Raw genomic sequence first — 22,250 nt, 5'->3', positions numbered from 1 at the left:
CATGAATAATAATTTGAAAATTAACATTTTATTCTTTCAAGATTAAAAAAAAGTTCAAATGAATGATACTGTGTTTCCTTATAAGGTATTTATTATATGAAAGACTTGTAAATGCGCTTAATAAATATTAACATAAAAAAATAAAGATTTTTATTGAATCCATCCAGGGAAAATAATCACATTGCTCAGTTTTTCTTAAAAAATGGGTCTGTTTTAAAGTACATATATGAATTTGAAACCAGCCATACCTCTTTCATGTTGAAGTATTAAATTCAATGATTAATAACATTGTATTATTAAGATTATTTAACATTTATTACTAATAACATTTCAATGATTCAATAAATAAGAAAATTTTCACCTTTGTAGCAGTTATAATTTCCTTCTTAGCAGGGAATATCGTATTACTTGGTTATTCTTTGTTTTTCCAGATGGGTGCATGTTTTTCAAAGGTTTTTAATGGATGTCCCTTGAAAATTCACTGTGCAACATCATGGATAAACCCAGATACAAGAGGTAGTACTATATGTTATTTGTTGTTGTTGTTGTTGTTTTTTAATGTTTATTTTTGAGAGAGAGACAGCATGAGTGGGGAAGGGGCTTAGAGAGGAGGACACAGAATCTGAAGCAGACTCCCGGCTGTAAGCTGTCAGCACAGAGCCCGACATGGGGCTCAAACTCATGGACTGTGAGACCATGACTTGAGCCGAAGTCGGACATTTTACCAACTGAGCCACCCAGGCAGCCCCTTTCTAGTTGTTTTTTAAACTGAGGTCATGGAAATATTCAGTTTTCTTCCTGCTCTGAATGTCTTTCTGAAAAATATTTTGTTATAATTCAAAAAAAAATTTTAGGCTATGTTTCTCTAGCTTATTAGCAGTGCTTGAGGTGACCCATGACACTAAAATTTCACTGTGTTGTCCCCATGTTAATATAGCAAAACCATGCACTCTATGCCACCCTAATTTTCTCCACAAAAGTTTTTTCCACTGCTGCACACTCACTGTCTTTGTGTTTTAGACACAACTGTTGTTAAAGGAGTTTAGCTACCCAGGGTCTAGGGTGTGGTGACCACGTTAGAGGATCTCTCCACCTTAAAGGAGATCATAATAAGAATTGTTGCCATTAGTCACTGACTAAAGACTATCTGCATTCTCCCACTATATATCTGTATCTTAATATATGTGTGTATAAGGTATGCATAAGCCCGCGCGCGCGCACACACACACACACACACACACACACACACACACACACACACACACATATATCTTCTTACTAAATCTTTTAGAAATCCAAGGTGGGAACTTTTATTTCACAGGTAGGGAAAGTGACATGCAGAAAGGTTCACCACCGGTCGGTAGGAGGGCTGCAGTTCAAACCTGGTTAGATTGTATTCTTGGACCACAAAGCTTATGTCTTCAATCTGCCATTACTAATCCTAAATATTGGGCAATATAACAATGCTCTTGGCCTTCTAAGTTCTTAGCATACTTCAGTTTAGTCTGGAGAAGTTCCTGACCTGTTGTTTTATATTGTCAAAAGCAGATCAGACGGGACCATAGCTAAACTAACATCTTCTAGAAGATACTGAGTACCTTAGCCAGGTATCTAAGTTTTAGCTTTTTAAATAGGCAGTAGCCAGATCCTGGTTTCTGATGTTATTTCTTACAGTGGTAGCCCATCTGCAAAAATATTTTGAATCTATATCAGTTCTTTATTTACATTCTGTACATCAACTATACTTTTAAAAGAATTTTTTTTTTTTTTACTTTTTTTTTCAATGTTTGTTAATTTTTGAAGGAGAGAGAGACAGAGTGTGAGCGGGGGAGAGGCAGAGAGAGAGGGAGACACAGAATCCGAAAGGGGCTCCAGGCCGTGAGTTGACAGCACGGAGCCCGACGTGGGGCTTGAACTCAAGAACCGCGAGACCATGACCTGAGCTGAAGTTGGTTGATTAACCGACTGAGCCACCCAGGCTTCTCTTAAAAGAATTGTGGAAAATGAGCTATGGATTCTCTGCCAGTCCTCAGCACCCTCTGATGAGTGAGGAACCCTAGCATTCCAGTCTTCAAAACCTCTTTTACATAAAAGTTTTCCTCAGTGCTTTGAGGCTGGTATTTATATGTAACTCAGTTCATTAAGGCAGAGTTTTTAGCCACTTATTTGTATTAAAATATATTTAATGCTTAGGGGTGCCTGGGTGGCTCAGTTGGGTAAGTCTCTGACTTCGTCTCAGGTCATGGCCTCGCGGTTCATGAGTTTGAGCCCCGCGTCAGGCTCTGTGCTGACAGCTCAGAGCCTGCCTCGGATTTTGTGTCTCCCTCTCTCTCTGCCCCCCCTCACTTGCTCTCTCTCTCTCTCTCTCTCTAAAAAATAAACATTAAAATATATATATATGTATATATAGGTTGTCAATCACAGTAATTCTTTTTTCAGGTTATAGTACATATGTACATAATTTTAAACTATGTAAGTCCATTTTGAAAATATTTTTTTTATCAAAACCGGTGAATTACTTTTGTCATTTCAGATCAGTACTTGATATTTGGTGCTGAAGAAGGAATTTATACTTTGAATCTTAATGAACTTCATGAAACATCAATGGAACAGGTACATTATTTTGTATTTTCCTTTCTTAAAGTCGTACACACACACTAGGTAAGAAATAAGTTTCAGTTCTGTGATTTTCTGCCTCTTTATTTTTTTATCCATAAAAGCTTCATCAAGTATGTTGTATTTATCTGGTACTGAGGACGTATTCGCAGGACTAGTCCTTACCCTTCAAGGACCTCTCGGGTGTAATAGAGGCGTGGCAGTAGCTGTAGCACTCAGGTTAGGTGTCACACTAGGAGTGAGCACACGTCACTAGCACCTCCTGTGGGGAAGTGAGAAGAGACCGTAAATGTTCCCAGAGAGAGGGTAAATATAAGTGTGAAGTGGTGCAGGGGAGTGGCAAGGGTGGGGAACCCTGAGCAGACAGTCTGATTCGAGTGTAGAATGGTAACAGGAAGTGGGGGGGGGGGGGGGGAGAGGCAGCTGCCAAACCCCAGAGCTTTGTTCGTGAACTGATCCGTGTAGAACGATTTGCAGCATGGTGACAGATGACGCTAGAGATTTTGGTCAAAGGGCAAGGAAATGTTGAGTTGGGGCAGAAAGGAAAAAGTGTGTTTGGAATTGCGTGGGGATGTTTCTTTATTGTCACAGTGACTGGGGGAAGCTTTGGATGTTTAGTACCCAGAGGCCAGCAATGCTAAACAACCTACAGAAATGATCATGATGACATCAGTAGCTAGTACCTGTATAAAGCTTACTCTGCACCAGATACTGTTTTTAAATGCTTTACATAGAGTAACTAATCTTCACAACTCTCAGAGATAGATACCATTATGAGTTGCATGTCAGATCAGAAATCTGAGGCACAGAAAGGATTAGTAACTTTTCAGAGCTCTTACAGTGCTTAAGTGGATGAACTGGGATATGAACCCAGGCCAGATGGCTCCAGAGTTCATGTGCTTAACTACTTGACCACACTGCCCCTCCCACTTGTATTCCTCCCATAGAGAAACACTAGATCTAGGGAAACAAGAAAGACCTAGAATTGGCAAATTGAATGACCAGTTCAACACGGACATATAATAGAAGTATTTTACTTATTATCTTTTATAAACTTTGTACTTTTTTTTTTATCAGCTATTCCCCCGAAGGTGTACATGGTTATATGTGATGAACAATTGCTTACTGTCAATATCTGGTAAGTCTTTTAGTTTTTATTTATATTTTTTTAAGTTTATTTATTTTGAGAGAGAGAGCAAGCTGGGGAGGGGCAGAGAGAGAGAGAGAGAGAGAGAGAATCTGAAGCAAGCTCTGTGCTTTTAGTGCAGAGCCCGATGTGGGGTTCAGACTCACAAATGCTGAGATCGTGACCTGAGCCGAAACCAAGAGTCAGACCCTTAACCAACTGAGCCACCAGGAGCCCCTAGTTTTTTGATACCTTTCACTTGTTCCTATTTATGTTATTAGCTTTTATATCGTGTTTATTTATTTATTATATATTTTTTTTACAGGTAAAGCTTCTCAGCTTTATTCCCATAATTTACCAGGGCTTTTTGATTATGCAAGACAGATGCAAAAGTTACCTGTTGCTATTCCAGCACACAAACTCCCTGACCGAATACTGCCAAGGTAACTGTGCACTTACTTATGTTTCATCCTTAGAGATTATATGTTAATGAATTCTAAATAATAGTTACACTGCAGAAATTGAAAAAGCACTTAGTTTGCGTTAGTAGAAATCATGTGTAATGAAAAACTTGTGAGAGGTAATAGATTTTCACAAGAACTGAGAGGCACCTCTAGAAGTTTAAAACTAATTACTGTTTAGTATTTCATACAACATTAAAACTGATTTTTCTCTATAATTTGCTACTAATTTTTCTTCATATCCAGTGCTTTGGACATATTTGTGTTAATTTGAATAACATGAATTTGTCTCAAAGCACAGTTTCTAAACTTAGAAAATCAAAATGATTTATTAAATCAAGGTTTTTACATTAGGAGATAATTACTTAGGAATTGAGGGGTTTTGCTTTTCTGCTTTCAGGGATTTTTCATTATGTTCTCTCCTCCTTTGCTTATTATATTGTACTTCATTTATTGACTGAAAGGTCTTCTGAGTCTGCTATAAATTTTATGTTACAAAAACATTATACTCTGGCCATTCTTCCTTTACCGTATCAGTTGTAAAGCAACTAATGTACACCGTTAGCTCTCAAGTACCTTGAAAAGCTGTTCTCAATGCTGAGTTTACAGCTAAAATGTGCCTCTTTGTGCAAAAGGCTTTTTCAAAATTAATCTTTTTGATGAAAATCATTTAAAAGTTATACTGCATGCTTTTAAAATAGATTACATTGAGTTTAATTGGACCTTTTCATGATGACTCAGAGTTGCACCTATGAACTTGACTTATTATACTTCTACTGTAATGTCTACAGTTGGGGTTAAGGGCAAGAACTACCCCAAGAATGGGGCCGGGGGGCTTCTTCACGTAGAGTTTATCTGCCCCTCTTTTCCTCTCAGCTGCCACTTGGTGCTATTGATTTTCTGTCTTCTTACAGCACATCTCCCTCTAGCCTTCTGACTTGATAATCCTAAATTCTCTGGGCATGGAAACTGGCCCCAAGCTTTAAAATATACAAGAGCGCCCCCCCCCCAGGAATGTAAAGCACATAAACTTTAATACATTCACTTTTTTATATCATTTTGTCAGAATAGAGACCTTTGTAGTTTATTTATAGCTGTGTTCAATTCTTCAAATTTTACTGAATATACAAGATGTGCGGGAAGTTTCCTAGTATGTAGCTAAAACAAAATTGAATAACGTATTACCTCTTCCTTTAAGGAATTTCCATAAAGGAAGATGTTACCTCTAAGAGTGCTTTACCTCGAGGCTTTTATTTCATGTAATTTTGTTATAGTCCGTCTTTAGTGTTGGTAGCACTCACCAATGTGTCCTTCCCACTTTCTTCAATTTTGTTATCGTAAAATCTACTTTTTTTTTTAATGTTTATTTATTTTTGAGAGAGAGACAGAGTGGGAGCAGGGAGGGATAGAGAGAGAGAGGGAGACACAGAATCCAAAGCAGGCTCCAGGCTCTGAGCTGTCAGCCCAGAGCCCGACGTGGGGCTCAAACTCAAGAACCATGAGATCATGACCTGAGCCGAAGTCAGATGCTTAACAGACTGAGCCACCTAGGCGCCCCTAGAATCTACTCTTAATTCTCTCATTTACTGGCAAGAAATCTGAAAACCTTTTCTGCACAATAAAATTTTATGTTCTTCTGCCGTAAAGTGAGCACAAATTAAACTTCCTTTGGGAAGTTTAGAATGTTCTGTGGTTCTCATTATAAATATAGGTACTCATTGTATTGTATGGTAAAGCTTCAGTTAAGCATAATTTTTAGAATCCAGGTAGACTTCAATTTAAATCCTACATTGTTCACTCACTAGGTTCAGGACCTAGAATAAATTGCACAACTTCTCAGGATATTCATCTATAAAATGGAACCAGTATACCTATCTTGCAGATTGTTTTAAAAATGATAAATTATGTATGAAAAGTATCCACCATGGTTTCTGGCACATATTAGGCTCTTAAGAAATAGTCGTGTTATCATTATTATTAGTCATGGTAAATTGAATTGTGTCTGTAATGTACCTTAAAATATCTTACATTAAGTACATTGAGAATGTTGGTTCACAGGATTCTAGTTAATTGGGTGCTGTAAATAAATTTTTTTGCCTTGTAAAATCATAACTAAAATTAAGGTAAGTCTATATGTAGATCACTGTAGAAAATTATGAGTTTTTATAACATTTCAGTGTGCTGCTCACAGCTCAGTTTTGAATCATTTCATTATCGTTAACTTCTAAGCTATACTTAGTAGTTGATTTTTTCTTGACTGTGTAGCATTCTTTATAATCTTTCAAAACCTTGTAGTCAATTAATCCTCCTGGGTTTGACAGATTTAGTAACTTAACCTCTAAGTTAACGTTGGGGGCCAAAGGACAAGTTCACAAGTGTGGACGAGGAACATTAAGTTGGTTGCAGTGGAAATCTATCAAGAGCTTGATTCAGATTTTTTTTAACTGTAAAAAGCACTTTGGTTCAAGCAGTTTACTTAATTTAAGGGTATGTGGAATTTTTGTTTTATTTTAAACTGTATGAAATTCCAATGCCTATGAAAGGGGTATTTTTGTAATTATTAATGTAATTTATGAATTGGAATGTAAAATTCTCCCCAGTATGAACTTAGTCGAGAGGAACAATAGGGGCTTTAACCCAGAATTTGAATCAAGATATTCTAGATTGTCACTTTAGTCATTAGGTCCCTCAGTATCTGACTAATTTCTCTGTCACTGTTTAGGTACCATAGTATCAACAAAATTCTAATTCACACAGATAAAGTACTTACAAGTGATAACAGATTTTATCTTGCAACTTACCTTGCAAACTCAGAATACTCTTTAAAGTGATCCAGAATCATAAAAGAGAAGTAGATTTGTTTTCAAAGTTGAATCACTATGAATGTTGCAGTTAGGCTAAGACACTAGAGTAGAGTTCTTCCTGAATTGCTGACTGTATGATCTTGAGGAAATTACTAAACCTAACCCTCAGATTTCTTTCTTTTCTTTTTTCTTTTTTCTTTTCTTTTCTTTTCTTTTCTTTTCTTTCTCTCTCTTCTCTTCTCTTCTCTTCTCTTCTCTTCTCTTCTCTTCTCTTCTCTTCTCTTTTTTAGAGAGACAGAACACACAAGCGGTGGGTGGGGAGGAGGGAGAAAAATCTTCTAAGTGGGCTCCGTGCTGAGCACACCCCCTAACCTTCAGATTTCTATACTGTCACCTATCTCATGGCATTATCAGAGGGACTGACAGAACATGTGAAATTCATGGTAAACAATAAGATCTCAGTAAATGTTAGCAATAGTTACTATAGATTTTTATAAATACCGGCATATAAAACATATTAAAAGCTAAAATTACAATACCTCAGCATTATGTGACTGATTATTACTCAGCTGCCAGTTGTACAGGAGCCTGCCCCACATCAGGCTCCGTGCTAACAACGCAGAGCCTCCTTGGCATTCTCTCTCTCCCTCTTCGTCTGCCCTTCTCTCTCAAAACAAGTAAAAATAAACATTTAAAAAAAAATAAGATTATTCTGAGCTTGTTTGGAATGGCATTGCGCATCACATACATGCTCTACAATTCTGTTACCAGCAAAGGGCAACTCTGTTTTGTTTTTTTTAAAAGATGTGCAGAGCAATGACCTCTAATATGTGGCATGTTTACACATGTAAAAGAAGTTTATGTGTACAGAAATGGAGAAGTATAATTTGAGGCTAGCAAAACTTGGTACGTTAGCAGTCTGTTATATTAATTTTCATTATAAAGCCATTTGAGTTCATGGGTATTTTTTTTAATTGTAGTTTAAAAAACAATTTTAAATGGATTTTTACATATTAAGTTTGAATCACCTGTTTGCAGAACCTGTAAAGGACCTTAACAGAAAATCTATATCTCACTCTTCCTGAGCAGAGAAATAAAAATGTCTAAAAAAAGTTCTTATAAATTGTTTTAGTGATAAGACAATGTTTTACATAGCTTAAATTTATTATATGTGCTAAAAAATATCTTTCCCCCCAGTTTATGGCATATCTTTTTACCTTTTTAGTGTTATCTTTTGGTAAACCAAAGTTGTTAATATATTCAAATTCATTCAACAAATTGCCACCTGTAGTTTGAAGTGGTAGGGATCCCTAAGTAAAAAAGTATCAGTTACGTTTATTAATATTGGGGTGCCTGGGTGGCTCAGTTGGTTATGTGTCCGACTTCAGCTCAGGTCATGATCTCGTGATTAGTGAACTCAAGCCCTGCATTGGGCTGCTTCAGGTGAAGCTGCTGTCACCACAGATCCAGCTTTGGATCCTCTGTCCCCCTCTCTCTCTGTCCTTCCCCGGCTCACACTCTTTCTCTCTCAATAAATAAACATTAAAAACAGAAGTTTATTAATATTTTCCTGTATAGTTTGTTTCTTTTTGTATTTTTTAAGGAAATCCCCTGGTTCTGTTCTTCTAAATCTAAATATTCTATAGTCTTGTTTTTCATACTTTAATAAATCCTTAATCTATTTGGAATTGATTGGAAGAGGGATGAGAAACAGATCAAATATATTATTTTTAATAGATTACCTATTATGTCAGCACCAGTTTTTATTCTCCATTCATCTGTAATGATACCATTATCGTATACTAACTTTACCTACATGTATTATATATTCATTTTCATTTACATTTAGGAAATTTGCTGTATCAGCAAAAATCCCTGAAACCAAGTGGTGTCAGAAATGTTGTGTTGGTAAGTAAACTGTTCCATAGCACGTAGCTCACCTGCTTTGCGGAGCGAATGAGAAAACACTGTGAGGCTCATTTTTAAATCTAATATGAAACAGTACTTCTCCAGGGTATTCTGCCAGTGATAGTTTATTTTTACCCCTTGAGTAAAACAAATGTCTTGGCCATCCAGTCTCCGTGTAGACTAACCCTATAATATAGTACCTTGTACATAACAGTTGTTTTGCAAATTATTTATTGACTGGATAAATGGAGAAAGTAGGATGACTTTATTACAGCACTTTATCACACCCTGTTCTCCAAGGGGCCTGTTACTTGTCATTCACATGCTGCTTGGTAATGGCTTATGAGACTGCATTTATTCATTCAGCATATATTTTCATGCCTTTAATGTGTGAAACCTTATGCCTGTGGTGTGAAGGTTATAGTCTCTCTGTTCACACACACGACCCCAAATCCCTCCCCACCCCCATAACAACCAGCTGTTTTATTTGCATCAAGCAAAACCAAAAAAATCTTTTCCCTTAAAATCTCTTCCCTTCAGAAACTGAGGCTTTGTTTTATTATTTGTAAACCTGTATTTTGAGATTTCATTAACGTCTTCATGCTGTTGCAACCAAAGCATTACTACCTCTGAACATTACTACCAAAAGCATCCTTAATCACCTGTCCCTAAGTGTGCTGTAGCCTATCAGTTTGGCAGCTTCCCCCCAAATCTTCTTAGGACCCTTCCTTTAGGGTCCTGCTGCCTCACCTAATCTCCCTGCTCCCATGAGATGCAAAATCTTTCTTCCCACCCAGACCCCAAAACAACCACCAGTTTCGTTTGTGCATTAGAGAGAAATCCTGCAAGTGATGAAGGAGTTTCCTGCTGTTACCTGAAAGTTTTTTCACCCTCTAGTCTAATTAAGAAATTGACCTAGCAGCCAGCTTTTGTTTGTTCTCAGAGCTTGCAACTACTATCACAAGGATTTTGTATCATAAGAGGACTTACATACACTTTTTTGCCTTGACAGTGCGAAATCCTTACACAGGCCATAAGTACCTATGTGGGGCGCTTCAGACTAGCATTGTTCTATTAGAATGGGTTGAACCAATGCAGAAATTTATGTTAATTAAGGTAAGCACGAAAAGCAATCTAAGTCATTCTTAGTATAAAAGCTTATAAATGAAATCAATTTTCCTGTTCCTATTTTTTTCCTTAAAAAAACCAACAACATTTTTTCCCATTAATTCTCAAGTTAATGTCATGATTTTGGATTATGTGGCAGGGTGGTGAAAGTCTGCGTGTGTGTGTTAATCTCCTGCCTGGGTATTACATCTCCACTTCCAGTGTCAGTCACGAAAAATAGTGAGACCTGAGAGTCCCCTGTCAGGCCACATCTTGTGCACTTTCTACGTAAGATCGTAAGGAAATGAGTTGGCCTGATACAAGTTTCAGAAGAGACTAGAGGGATGGTTCAGGGAAATGACAGTAGGAGCTGGAAACAGGGTCTCACATACACAGTCGGATATCCAGAACTGGAGGTGTTAAAAAGCAGTGAAATGCTGTTCCAGTATACCCCCTGGTTGACCGGCTCCATCACAGCAGGAAAATAACCTACAGGTTGGCGTTTGGCCCAAGAGGACAAGGGGTAACCATACTGAGAAGGAAGTTCTTGATCTGAGTTACATGCCTGCCTGCTGATTTTGATTTGCCCAGGCTTTCCCATGAATGGTTTTTTGGTGACTGAGTTTCTCTAGAATCTGTAATTAATGAACATTCTTTAAAATATCTAATATTACTCAGCAATAACTTTAAATTGGAGGAAAAACTAATTCAAAATGTATGAAGTACAGGTTCACTCACACCAAGGGACTGCCAAAGGAATTTTTTAAAGCTGTTTCCTTTGCTATTTTATGTAAATTAAGTAGTCTTAGTTTTTTGAGCATTTGAGATCTCCATAGAAACTGGGGTCAGGAGGGGCGCCTGGGTGGCTCAGTCAGTTAAGCGTCTGACTTCGGCTCAGGTCATGATCTCACAGTTCGCAAGTTCAGGCCCCACGTTGGGCTCTATGCTGACATCTCAGACCCTGGAGCCTGCTTCAGATTCTGTGTCTCCCTCTGTCTTTCTGCCCAACCCTGCTCACATGCTCACTGTTTCTCTCTCTCTCTCAAAAATAAACATTAAAAAATTTGAAAAAAAAAAAAAGGAAATTGGGATCAGAATATAATTGGAGTGGATTCTTCGTAAATTTTATAATACATAATAAAAGCTTCCTTTTATTTAAATTTTATAAGTGACTGAGGAATCTATTTTTAATTTCATATCACTATTTGTTAACCTCAAAATTAACTAGGACTAAAGAAATGAAAAAATAGTTCCAAGAATTTTGGATCCATTGAGGTGGTATTGCCACAAATCACTGAAACAAAAATTCTTTAAACCAGAAGCTGCAGGGGAAAAATAAACAGCCTTAAGAACTGTCTAAAGCAAAAAAAAAAAAAAAAAAAAAGAACTGTCTAAAGCAGAACTTCTGAATCAGCCCATTTATGGCAAAAATTGCTATGTCCTCAGCTCCTCTTTGTTCTTGCCCATTTCACAAAAATACACCTTATCATAAATGGAGGAGTAAAGTGTACATGGTTTGATTTTTCAGCAGCCCTCCCCTTCCCTGCCCCTTCCTTTCCCCTTTTAGGTGTATTTTAGGTACATGTTCCCTATTCCTTTCATTCTTAACGTCTGGTAGAATGAAAAATAGTTTCATCATATCAGTGTTCATATCATCAGTTAATAATCTGATTAAACCATAGGATGAATGAATTTTTTGTGTAATTTGATATGTTATACCACTTACCCTAATACACAACAAAGACTCTTTTCTCTGTTAAAGGAATTTTAGGTATGAAGAGCATGCAGGAGAGAATGTATAAGACATGGGAAGCTTAAAAATTACCCGTCCACATTTTCTCTCTTCCAAGTGGATAGTCCCAAGGAGCCTGGCCCTGGCTAATGAGGCCTGTTGCCAGAGTTCAAAGATACTAGACTTACAGTATAGTCTCCCTCAAGACTTCACGCCCTTCCCACTTTTCCCTTAAACTCCCTGAGCTCTCTGTAGGCTCTTACTCTCCTCCCTGAATCTTAACCCAGCTCTCCTTCCCCTGCCTGTCTGCTCCAAGACCCTGTGGATATTTTGTTTCTGTATTTGACATTGTTGTGGTTAGTATTTATGATGTTGCTTTTCTACACTCTTACAAGATGTGCTCAAAAACACTTTTATCCTTTATCCTCCTCTTCATGACATTTTTGACAGTTTTTGATTTATTAGACTACATTTTCATCATAAAAGTTGTAAGTTAAAGACCTTCCCAGCAAACAGTTATGTACTTACTACCAACCAGGCACAGTGCTGTTTAAGGAGACAGAAATGAGTAAGATATGGTCACTGCCCTCAAGGACCATCACCAACAGCAACTGGATGTAAAGCTTTTAGACGGGAGTCCTCTTCTGTTAATGACTTAACACGTGATATTAGAAACTAAATAGAAATATTCAGAATCTCTTGGTTTTATTTGCTCACACACACACACACACACACACACACACAAAGAAGCACTATTTTTTACTGTACTGCTCTTACCACATTTCAAAGAGAATTATTTTAAATGTTTTACCTTATTAAAAATATGAGAGATTTAGGGGCGCCTGGGTGGCTCAGTCGGTTAAGCATCCGACTTCGGCTCAGGTCATGATCTCATGGTCTGTGAGTTTGAGCCCCGTGTCGGGCTCTGTGCTGACAGCTCAGAACCTGGAACCTGTTTTGGATTCTGTGTCTCCCTCTCTCTCTGACCCTCCCCCGTTCATGCTGTCTCTCCCTGTCTCAAAAATAATAAATAAACGTTAAAAAAAAAAAAAAATATATATATATATATGTATATATATGTATGTATGTATATGTATATATGACAGATTTTATCCAAAGCCTCTCCCCAGGTAAGGGGAAAGCTTCTAAAGAGAGGGGGGTTGGGGAGTGTTGATGAAGAAGTGTCTGTACCCATGGGATGGAGGCACTCTGGCAGTCACAGGGAAGGAAGGAATACGGGAACAACAGGTGCACATAGAGCTTCACCTTCTAGCCACAAGGACCACATTGTGTTTTCTAACACTTGTGTGTGTGTGTGTGTGTGTGTGTGTGTGTGTATTTTCTGACACTTTTAAGAATAATAGTTATGGCAGACCTGTTTCACCTGTTTTTCTCCAGAATTTATTTTCTTCAGAATTTACATGTTGCCAGATTAAAAAATAAATCAAAATCCTTAGCTTTGTTAAATACTACCAATACTAACCTTGGGGGAAATTAAATGAAATTACAGCCCATTCATGAGAGCAACAAAATCTAAAACATACTAAGAGTGGACTTACTACCGTATGGATAAGACCCATATTTTTTGAAAAACAACCTTTTCTGTTCTGAGGAATATCATCAGCACCTCTGAACTCCCCATGGCACCCCATCCACTAGCAGTCAGCTCCCTTATTTTCCATTTTCACTGTATAAACGTACACCCCTAAGCCCCTAAAATTAGAATTAATTTTACCTGATTCTTCCCTAGTATGTAAGTGGAGTCATAAAGTATGTATTCGTTTGTGTCTGGCTTTGGTGCAGCATCAGATTTGTGTAGTTGTTGGATATGGTTCTAGTTCGTTCATTTTCATTGCTCTGTGACTTCCCATTGTGTGAATAGGCCGTAACTTTATCTAGGTATTGTTGATGGGTATTTGAGTTATTTCCAGTTTTTTGTTATTTGAACAATATTGCTATGAACATGTTTGCATCATGTCTCCTGTGCCTGTGTGTGCTCGTATTCTCTAGAGAGGATAAGAGTATTGCAGGGCCCTGACACTCACAGATAATGTAGTCAGCCAGCATGGCCTTCCCTGCTTATGCTCCCATCACTTGGTGAGCACTCGTCTGCTCCTCCTGGTAATACTTGTTACTGTCACTTGTTTCATTTTAGTCAGGGGGACATGGATCTTATCTCGTGGTTTAATTTCCTGATTACTGAGGATGTTAATGTTCTCCATCTATTTTCCCAAACTTACAAAATACGAATTTATTTAGCCTCTTGGTTGCAGTGTAAGAATAATTTTGAAATTATGTGAAAGTAAAATTGGTTGCATCATAAGTGAGTTAATGAATAGCATCACTTGCGCCAAGAAGCTAAATTTCTCTTATTTATGGGGTTTTTTTTACTGTCCACACTTATAAGAGGAGTGTTTCTTGCTAATTAGCATTTCTGTGCTCTCATCCATGTTTGCTCAGTTGGATAAGAAAGCAGGGAAATATAACTGAAGCAGCATCCAATGGGGAGACAGGAGACTTTGCAACAAAGTCTGGGGGACCCTGGGCCAGTCCCCAGATTTCTGGATCTCAGTTGCCACCTGGGTTGGACAGGTGATTTATAAGTTCCCTTCTAGCCCTAATGTCTTAAAATTGTGTGATTTTTAACTTAACAACATTTTACAGTGTTAAACCTCAAATCAAATACTTTATAATTTGTGTTTTTCTACATACCCAGAGTTTCTGTGACAAGAAGCAGTCCTAATAGTAGAGAGTTATTTTCCATGTGTTTGTAGAAGTAAAAATTCTTAGTGCTCTCGTGACACTATTTGGCTTCCGTTTTCCTTTGTTTAATGTCCTTTTGTTTCTGTGTCTAGCACATAGATTTTCCTATACCTTGTCCGCTTCGAGTGTTCGAAATGCTGGTAGTTCCCGAACAGGAGTACCCTCTCGTCTGTGTTGGCGTCAGCAGAGGGAGAGACTTCAACCAGGTGGTTCGATTTGAAACTGTCAACCCAAATTCTACCTCTTCGTGGTTTACAGAGTCAGGTTTGTGACTTTTACTGAGTTATTAAGGCCAGTACATATCAGTGGTTCCCAAACAGGAGTATGGATCAGAATCCCCCGGGGGCCTGCTGACCCCCCACTGCCAGAGTTCATCTGGTAGATCTGGAGCAAGGCCTGAGAAGTTGCTCTTCTGTGTGCTCCCGGCTGATGCCGGTGATGTTGACACAGGCACCTCCCTGTCCACTGCACATACACAGGCCTCAGGCTGAGGAAAGGTGATCTAAATAAAAGCAAAAACTGCATTGAGTCTATTTTCCATCATATTCTGGTAATTGATAGATAAGTACCTGTGCAATTGTATAATTTGTTTTCTTAAATTTTGATCTGCGTTGCCCAGTGGCATAGCAGATCCTTTCTTCATACTAGTATCTTGGGAAATATTATTTCCAATTAATTATCTTTTTACAGAAATTTGATTATAGTTTGAAACCTCCAATCTTGTTCGTGTAGTCAGTACATATTGGTAAAACTTGTGTTTCGTGATAAATAAATCTGATTCAACTTTTTACACTTTAAAAAAAGTGACCTGAATGGTCTTTTTTTTCCTGATTTTTAAAGCACTGTGTTTATTATGGAGCTCCTTTTGATTTTTTTCCCCTTTAAAAATAACACTGCACAATGTTTTGCTGTAAAATAGACAGTGGCCATTTAAGAAGGCAATTTCATTATTTTTTTAATGTTTTATTTATTTTTGAGAGACAGAGAGAGAGAGAGAGAGAGAGAGAGCATGAGCGGGGGAGGGGAGGAGAGGGGAGGAGGAGGAGGAGGCAGAGAGAGGAGACACAGAGTCTGAAGAAGGCTCCAGGCTCTGAGCCGTCAGCACAGAGCCAGATATGGGGCTCGAACTCATGAACCATGAGATCATGACCTGAGCCGAAGTCGGACGCTTAACCAACTGAGGCACCCAGGCACCCCAAGAAGGCAATTTTTAAAGGTCTTGCAGAGGCCTTTTGTCAGGGTCTTTGGGTTCTTAGGGAAATATTAAGAAGACAATTGGCTGATAAATATTGATTAGTCAGGAGTTTGTTGGAAGCCTAAAAGAGTGTTCACAAAAGGAAAAAACTTAGAGTTGTGGGTCTTTGACACGGAAAAAAAGTCATCGCAAACACATTCACAAAAACCTAGAGACAATTACATGACTTCCTGAAGCCCAGGAAACTTGAAACAGCTTTCCTTTAAGGACACATTGTTGAAGGAAAACATGGCTGGCCCTTGACAACGTGATGTGGCTTCCTTGGCTCCCTCGAATTCTCTGTTCTGCATTCTCTCTTAGACACCTATCTACCCTTTCAGACAGCGGGTGCACTCCTGCTTTCCTGATCTCTTCCTCCCTGCTTAATAGGAAGGCATTGTTGGGTGATTGATATTTTATTGTTAGTGGATTTCAGTTAATACCTTATTTCTCCCAAGCATTTTAATTTTAAATCCTTTTCTACTAATTGTTGAATGAAGGGCCTGATTTCTGCACAGAAGAATTTTGTACAGCTTCATTCTAAGGAGCTTCTGATTTCATTCTCTTACTGTAATGAAATCACTTTATTAGGAGTTGGATTTTTTTGTTTTTTGGAAGTTTTTATTGTGAATTAACATTAGATTTCCTTTTTTCTTTTTTAATATAATTTATTGTCAAATTGGCAAACATAACAGTGTGTAATGTGTGCTCTTGGTCTCTGGGGTAGATTCCCGTGGTTCATCGCTTACCTATAACACCCAGTGCTCATCCCAACAATAGAAACTAAGTATGATAACTACAGTTCATCTCTGGTTTTGAGATGCTAAGGTAAAAATTGAATGAGAGAAAGTATGGTTAGAGTTTTGCATCATATGAAATTCTGAGTCATTGGTTTCCTAAACTGCGTTGCACTGTACAGCCCACCTGGGAAGTTTTAAAACTCCTGATACCTCAAGTCACATACGCCGCCAATTAAATAAGAATATCTAGACGTGACAGCTAGGCATCAGTATTTTGTAAAGATCTCCGGGTGATTCTAGTGTTTGGTAACTAATTGATACAAGCAGTTGGTAACACCTTATTTTCCTGACTTTCTCTCTGGTATGCTAGCCTGGCTTCCTGAACTGAAGTCGATTGTATAGATATGTTCAGATTGTTAATTTTCACCCACGTATGTAAGAGCTACAAAGATCTGATTTCCACGAGGCCTGTTCCGTGTCCTTTCAGCTCTGGTTGGTTACAGACGTACCAGGTCTAAAATACATTTGAAGGTCTAACGGCAGGCCTTGGATGTCCTAAGACTAATACTATAGGAAGTAGAAGACAGTAACTGTAGGTCATCAGACCCACTCTCAAGGACACGTAAGGCCAGAAACAAAGGCCTGTAGATCAGCAGTTTCAGTTTTGATGTTCGTACAAAGTTTGGGGTAGCCTACTTTTCACTTCGTGGAAAATCATTTAAACATTCTCAGTTTGGGGGTGCCTGGTTAGCGTCCAACTCTTGATTTCGGCTCAGGTCAGGATCTCGCAGTTCATGGGTTTGGACCCCACATTGGTCTCTGCGCTGATGTCATGGAGCCTGCTTGGGATTCTTGTCTCTCCTTCTCTCTGCCCCTCCTCCACTTGTGCTTTCTATATAGATACAGATACAGATCTATATCATATATATGTGTGTGTATACATATATATGTATATATGTATATATTTATTTATTGATAAATAAATATAATATTTTTTTCAAAAGCATTCTCAGGGCGCCCACATGGCTCAGTCAGTTGAGCGTCCAAATTCGGCTCAGGTCATAATCTTGCGATGCGTGAGTTCGCACCCTGCACCGGGCTCTGTGCTGACAGCTCAGAACCTGGAGCCTGCTTCACATTCTGTGTCTCCCTCTCTCTGCCCCTCACCCGTGCGCATACACACGCTCTCGCTCTCTCTCTCTCTCTCTCTCAAAAGTAAACAAACATTAAAAAACAATTACAAAAAAATTCCCAGTTTATAAGAACTTTGATAAATCTTAATAAAAAAAATGATGACTGTTTGCATTTTGATAATATTTCATACTTCTCAAAATACTTCAGTATTTCTTTTAACTCATTGGTACTTGAAGTGATTTGTTTGTCCTTCTGATTCATTCACTCAGTAAATAATTATTGCATGTGGTGCTGGACACTACCATGTGATATACAAAGCAGTCCCTGGCTTTCTGAGTTTAAAAGCAGAAATCAGTCATAACTATAATATAGAGGATTATACTCCTGATTTCACGTATGAGTGAAAATAATGACATCACCAGCAGTAATGACAATAGTTAGCGTTCCAGTGAGCCCTGACTTCCTTCAGCACTTGCATCAGAGTTTAGACCCAAGCAGCCTGGCTCAGCCAGTACATATGTATAGCTAAAAATTTATGTCTGTTTCAGATTCAGTGATGTTCAGAATTCTTGTTTTTAGGTCTTTGTGCTTTCAAAATTACTTTTTTTGTGTCAGTTTATTGAGTTTGTTTGTGTTACAGATAGCCCACAGACAAGTGTTACTCACGTAACCCAATTGGAGAGAGATACCATTCTTGTATGCTTGGATTGTAAGTTTTTATTTATGAACATCTTACTTTAACACCTTCCTTTTATCTTAGTTTCTGAGTGACTCTCCCCCTCCCCGTCTCTAGGTTGTATAAAAATAGTAAATCTCCAAGGAAGATTAAAATCTAGCAGAAAATTATCATCTGAGCTCACCTTTGATTTCCAGATTGAATCAATAGGTAAGTGCAAGTTTTGTATTTCTGGTTTGACTGCAGTAAGAGCTGCTTAAAATATCTTACCTGATAATTATCTGAGATTATAGAAGTATATTACTAAGAATACATTTTTTTACAATACAGGGTATAATGAATATGAAGTCAACATCAGTCTTCACTTTTATACATTCTCTAAAATAGTTTAATAACTGACATCTAGAAATAATGTCCTCCTTACAGATTTGACATTTCAAAAGAAATAAATACCATTTTTCATAACACAGGAATTTCCATTTCCTCCAAACTTCTGTGGAGTTTCCCTATAAGTACTTTAAAATTTAGTACTTAGCGTACTCTTTTGTACTTCTGCTGTTGTATATGCTGACCAGAGCAAAATGTAAAAATGGCAAGAAGGAGATTCCATTATCTCATTCTCACATTTTGCTGGACTACGGTGTTTTCTGAAAAAGGATTTCTTATATATTCAGTATTCTAAAATTATTACATTCCAGGGGCATGTGGGTGACTTAGTCAGTTATCTGACTCTTGATTTTGGCTCAGGTCATGATTTCATGATCATGAGATCCAGCCCTGTGTTGGGCTCTGCACTGGGCATGGAGTCTGCTTGGGATTCTCTTCTTCCCTCTCTCTCTGCTCTTTTCTCTCTGTTTCTCTTTCTGTCTCTCTCTCTGCTCTTCTCTGTTTCTCTTATTTATTATTATTAAATAATAAATTTATCTATTAAATTAAATAAGTAAGTATTAAAATGATTACATTCCAGAAAAATGAGGTAAAAATGATCACAGATGGTGCTGGGAATATGAATGAGAGCTAATTCAGTATTTAACTAGGCACAATTTTTTTGCTCTTCATTATCAATGAAAGATTTGCACATATATAAAGAGGTAGGGCCAAGGACAGATAGTTCATTTGTTTTATTCCTGGTTCTACTTTTACTGTCTCCTCCAAGTAGAATGCCCTTCTTCCAGCAAGCAAATGCTGATAATAAAACGAGAGAAATCTCTTCACGATTTTAAAATGGAATCTGTGCGGGACGCCTGGGTGGCTCAGTCGGTTAAGCGTCTGACTTTGGCTCAGGTCATGATCTCACGGTCTGTGGGTTCGAGTCCCGCGTCAGGCTCTGTGCTGACAGCTCAGAGCCTGGAACCTGCTTCTGATTCTGTGTCTCCCTCTCTCCCCTGTCTGCCCCTCCCCTGCTCCTGCTCTGTCTCTCTCTGTCTCGAAAAAATAAAAAAAGTTAAAAAAATTTTTTTAATATATATATAAATAAAAATAAATAAAATGGAATCTGTGCTTAAAAACTCACAGCCAAAGCCAAAGAATAAGATAAATAAAGAACAGAAACTCAAGCAATATGTAGGCCTGCTGTGCTCCTTCTGATAAAGAAGACTAAAAGTATCCTGTAGGAAGTGGGAGCCAGAGCCTGGCTCCTTGCTTGAGGTGCCTAGTAATCAAGACTCTCCCCACATAAAGCCTGACATCCTTATAGGAGACTGTTATCCACCCTTAAAAAGAGATAATCCCTATCCTGTACAGACTGTTTCAGATTACTGACAAAGAAGGAATGCTGAACAAATCAGTGTTTAACACTGACACTAAAATCAAGCAAGGTCAGTATAGAAAACAAAAGAATCCATTCTCATGAAAGCAGAATTTGAACAAATCTGAAACAAAATAGTAAATAGAACTCCACACCATCAAGTATAATAGAGTTTATTTCAGGAAAGTAAAGATGGTTCAGCATCAGAAAACTTGTTTATGTAATATATAATATAGCACATTAAATATTAAAAGCAAAAAGTCACATAACTTTCAGTAGGTGCACAAAAAAGCATTGAGTAAAATCCAGATCATTCATGATTTAAGAAAAAACTTCTCAGCAACTTAGCAATAAAAGGAAATGTTCTTCATCTAGGAAAGCCTATTAAAAATATTCATGTTTGGGGCTCCTGGGTGGTTAGGTTGGTTGGGCATCCGACCCTTGATTTTGGCTCAGGTCATGATCTCATGGTTCATGGGATCGAGCTCCAAGTCTTGCTCTGTGCTGACAGTGTGGAGCCTTCTTGGGATCCTTCTTGGGATTCTCTCTCTCCCTTTCTGCTTCTCCCTCATGCACACGTGCATACTCTCTCAAGTAAATAAACTTTTAAAAAATATACTTAAAAAGTAATAAAAACATGTTTCATGGTCAGATTCTGCCATTAAAGTCAAGAACAAGATAAGAATATGTGCTATCATCACATTTGACATTGTCTTACTAGACAAGGAAACTATGAGGATTAGAAAAAAGTAAAAGATCCTTTTTTGCTGATGATATGATTATATGGACTGTATAGCTCTCTGAGTAAACTGCTGGAATTAGTAAGAGAATTCAGAGTTGGTAGATATGACTCACACCAATAAATAGCTTTTTGATATGCCAGTAATTATGAAATTAACAGAAAAAAAGATCTCACTGACGATGGCAATAAAATAAGAAATTTGGAAATAAATGTAATCAAAATATGTTTAAGACCATTATCTAGGAAATTCCAAGTTATTGTTTGAAAGCATAAAAGATTTGAACAAATGAAGAACTATACTGTGTCTGTGAATATGAGAAAGGTGTCAGTTCTTTATAAGTTAAACCACAAATTTGGTTCGTTTAAATAAAAATCCCGGGGCGCCTGGGTGGCTCAGTTGGCTAAGCATCTGACTTTGGCTCAGGTCATGATCTCGCAGTTCGTGGTTTGAGCCCCACGTCGGGCTCTGTGCTGACAGCTTGGAGCCTGGAGCCTGCTTCGGATTCTGTGTCTCCCTCTCTCTCTGCTCCTCCCCTGGTTACTCTGTGTCTCTCTCTCAGAAATAAATAGACATTAAAAAACATTTTTTTTAAATCCCAATAAAGTGATTTGTGCCACATGATAAGCTGATCTAAAAATTCATGTGACACACAAAAATAAATTCAAAATGGATGAAAGACCTAAATGTGAGACCGGAAACCATCAAAATCCTACAGGAGAAAACAGGCAGCAACCTCTTTGACCTCAGCCACAGCAACTTCCTACTTGACATGTCTCTGAAGGCAAAAGTGAACTATTGCAACCTCATCAAGATAAAGAGCTTCTGCACAGCAAAGGAAACAATCAACGAAACTAAAAGGCAACCAACGGAATGGGAGAAGGTATTTGCAAATGACATATCAGATAAAGGATTAGTATAAAAAATCTATAAAGAATTTACCAAACTCAGCACCCGAAAAACAATCCAGATGTGAAGAAATAGGCAGAAGATATGAATTGACACTTTTCCAAAGAAGACATCCATTTGGCAGACATATGAAAAGATGCTCAATATCACTCATCATCAGGGAAATATAAATCAAAACCACAATGAGATACCACCTCACACCAGTCTGAGTGACTAAAACTTAACAACTCAGGAAACATCAGGTGTTGGCGAGGATATGGAGAAAGGGGAACCCTCTTGCTGTGTTGGTGGGAATGCAAACTGGTGTATCCACTCTGGAAAACAGTGTGGAGGTTCCTCCAAAAATTAAAAATAGAACTGCCCTACAGCCCAGCAATTGGACTACTAGGAATTTATCCAAAGGATACAGGAGAGCTGATTCAAAGGGACATGTGCACTCCAGTGTTTGTAACAGTGCTATTAACAATAGCCAAATTAAGGAAAGAGCCCAAATGTGCTTCAACTGATGAATAGATTAAGAAGATGTGGGGTGTGTATGTGTGTGTATGTATAT

At 37.9% G+C, this 22,250-nt stretch overlaps 1 protein-coding gene and 1 long non-coding RNA gene across 5 annotated transcripts in view; one reads left to right on the top strand and one right to left on the bottom strand.

Moving 5' to 3' along the window:
* MAP4K3 (mitogen-activated protein kinase kinase kinase kinase 3) overlaps positions 1-22,250 on the top strand; it is a 206,459-nt gene that overhangs the window by 177,686 nt on the left and 6,523 nt on the right. For all 4 annotated transcript variants that reach the window (XR_015249002.1, XM_086700431.1, XM_086700432.1 and 1 more), the window contains 9 exons: positions 432-516; positions 2,534-2,613; positions 3,694-3,754; positions 4,068-4,185; positions 8,857-8,915; positions 9,928-10,031; positions 14,610-14,781; positions 18,266-18,334; positions 18,419-18,511. Coding sequence is in view for 3 of the 4 variants with exons in the window: in XM_086700431.1 (XP_086556557.1) it covers positions 432-516; positions 2,534-2,613; positions 3,694-3,754; positions 4,068-4,185; positions 8,857-8,915; positions 9,928-10,031; positions 14,610-14,781; positions 18,266-18,334; positions 18,419-18,511 (841 nt within the window). In the remaining variant the exon portion in view is untranslated. The remainder of the gene's footprint in view (positions 1-431; positions 517-2,533; positions 2,614-3,693; positions 3,755-4,067; positions 4,186-8,856; positions 8,916-9,927; positions 10,032-14,609; positions 14,782-18,265; positions 18,335-18,418; positions 18,512-22,250) is intronic.
* Positions 128-7,211, bottom strand: LOC147582345 (uncharacterized). Its single transcript, XR_015249004.1, has 2 exons — positions 7,005-7,211; positions 128-2,878 (listed from the first exon to the last, which is right to left on the bottom strand). It is a non-coding gene; the product is annotated as an uncharacterized LOC147582345 (long non-coding RNA).

This window comes from Puma concolor, chromosome A3 (assembly GCF_028749965.1).
Source record: "Puma concolor isolate L17-30 chromosome A3, mPumCon1.1.hap2, whole genome shotgun sequence".
Lineage (NCBI taxonomy): Eukaryota > Metazoa > Chordata > Mammalia > Carnivora > Felidae > Puma > Puma concolor.
The sequence above is the reverse complement of the archived record's forward strand: the minus strand, read 5'-3'. Positions and strand labels throughout refer to the sequence as shown.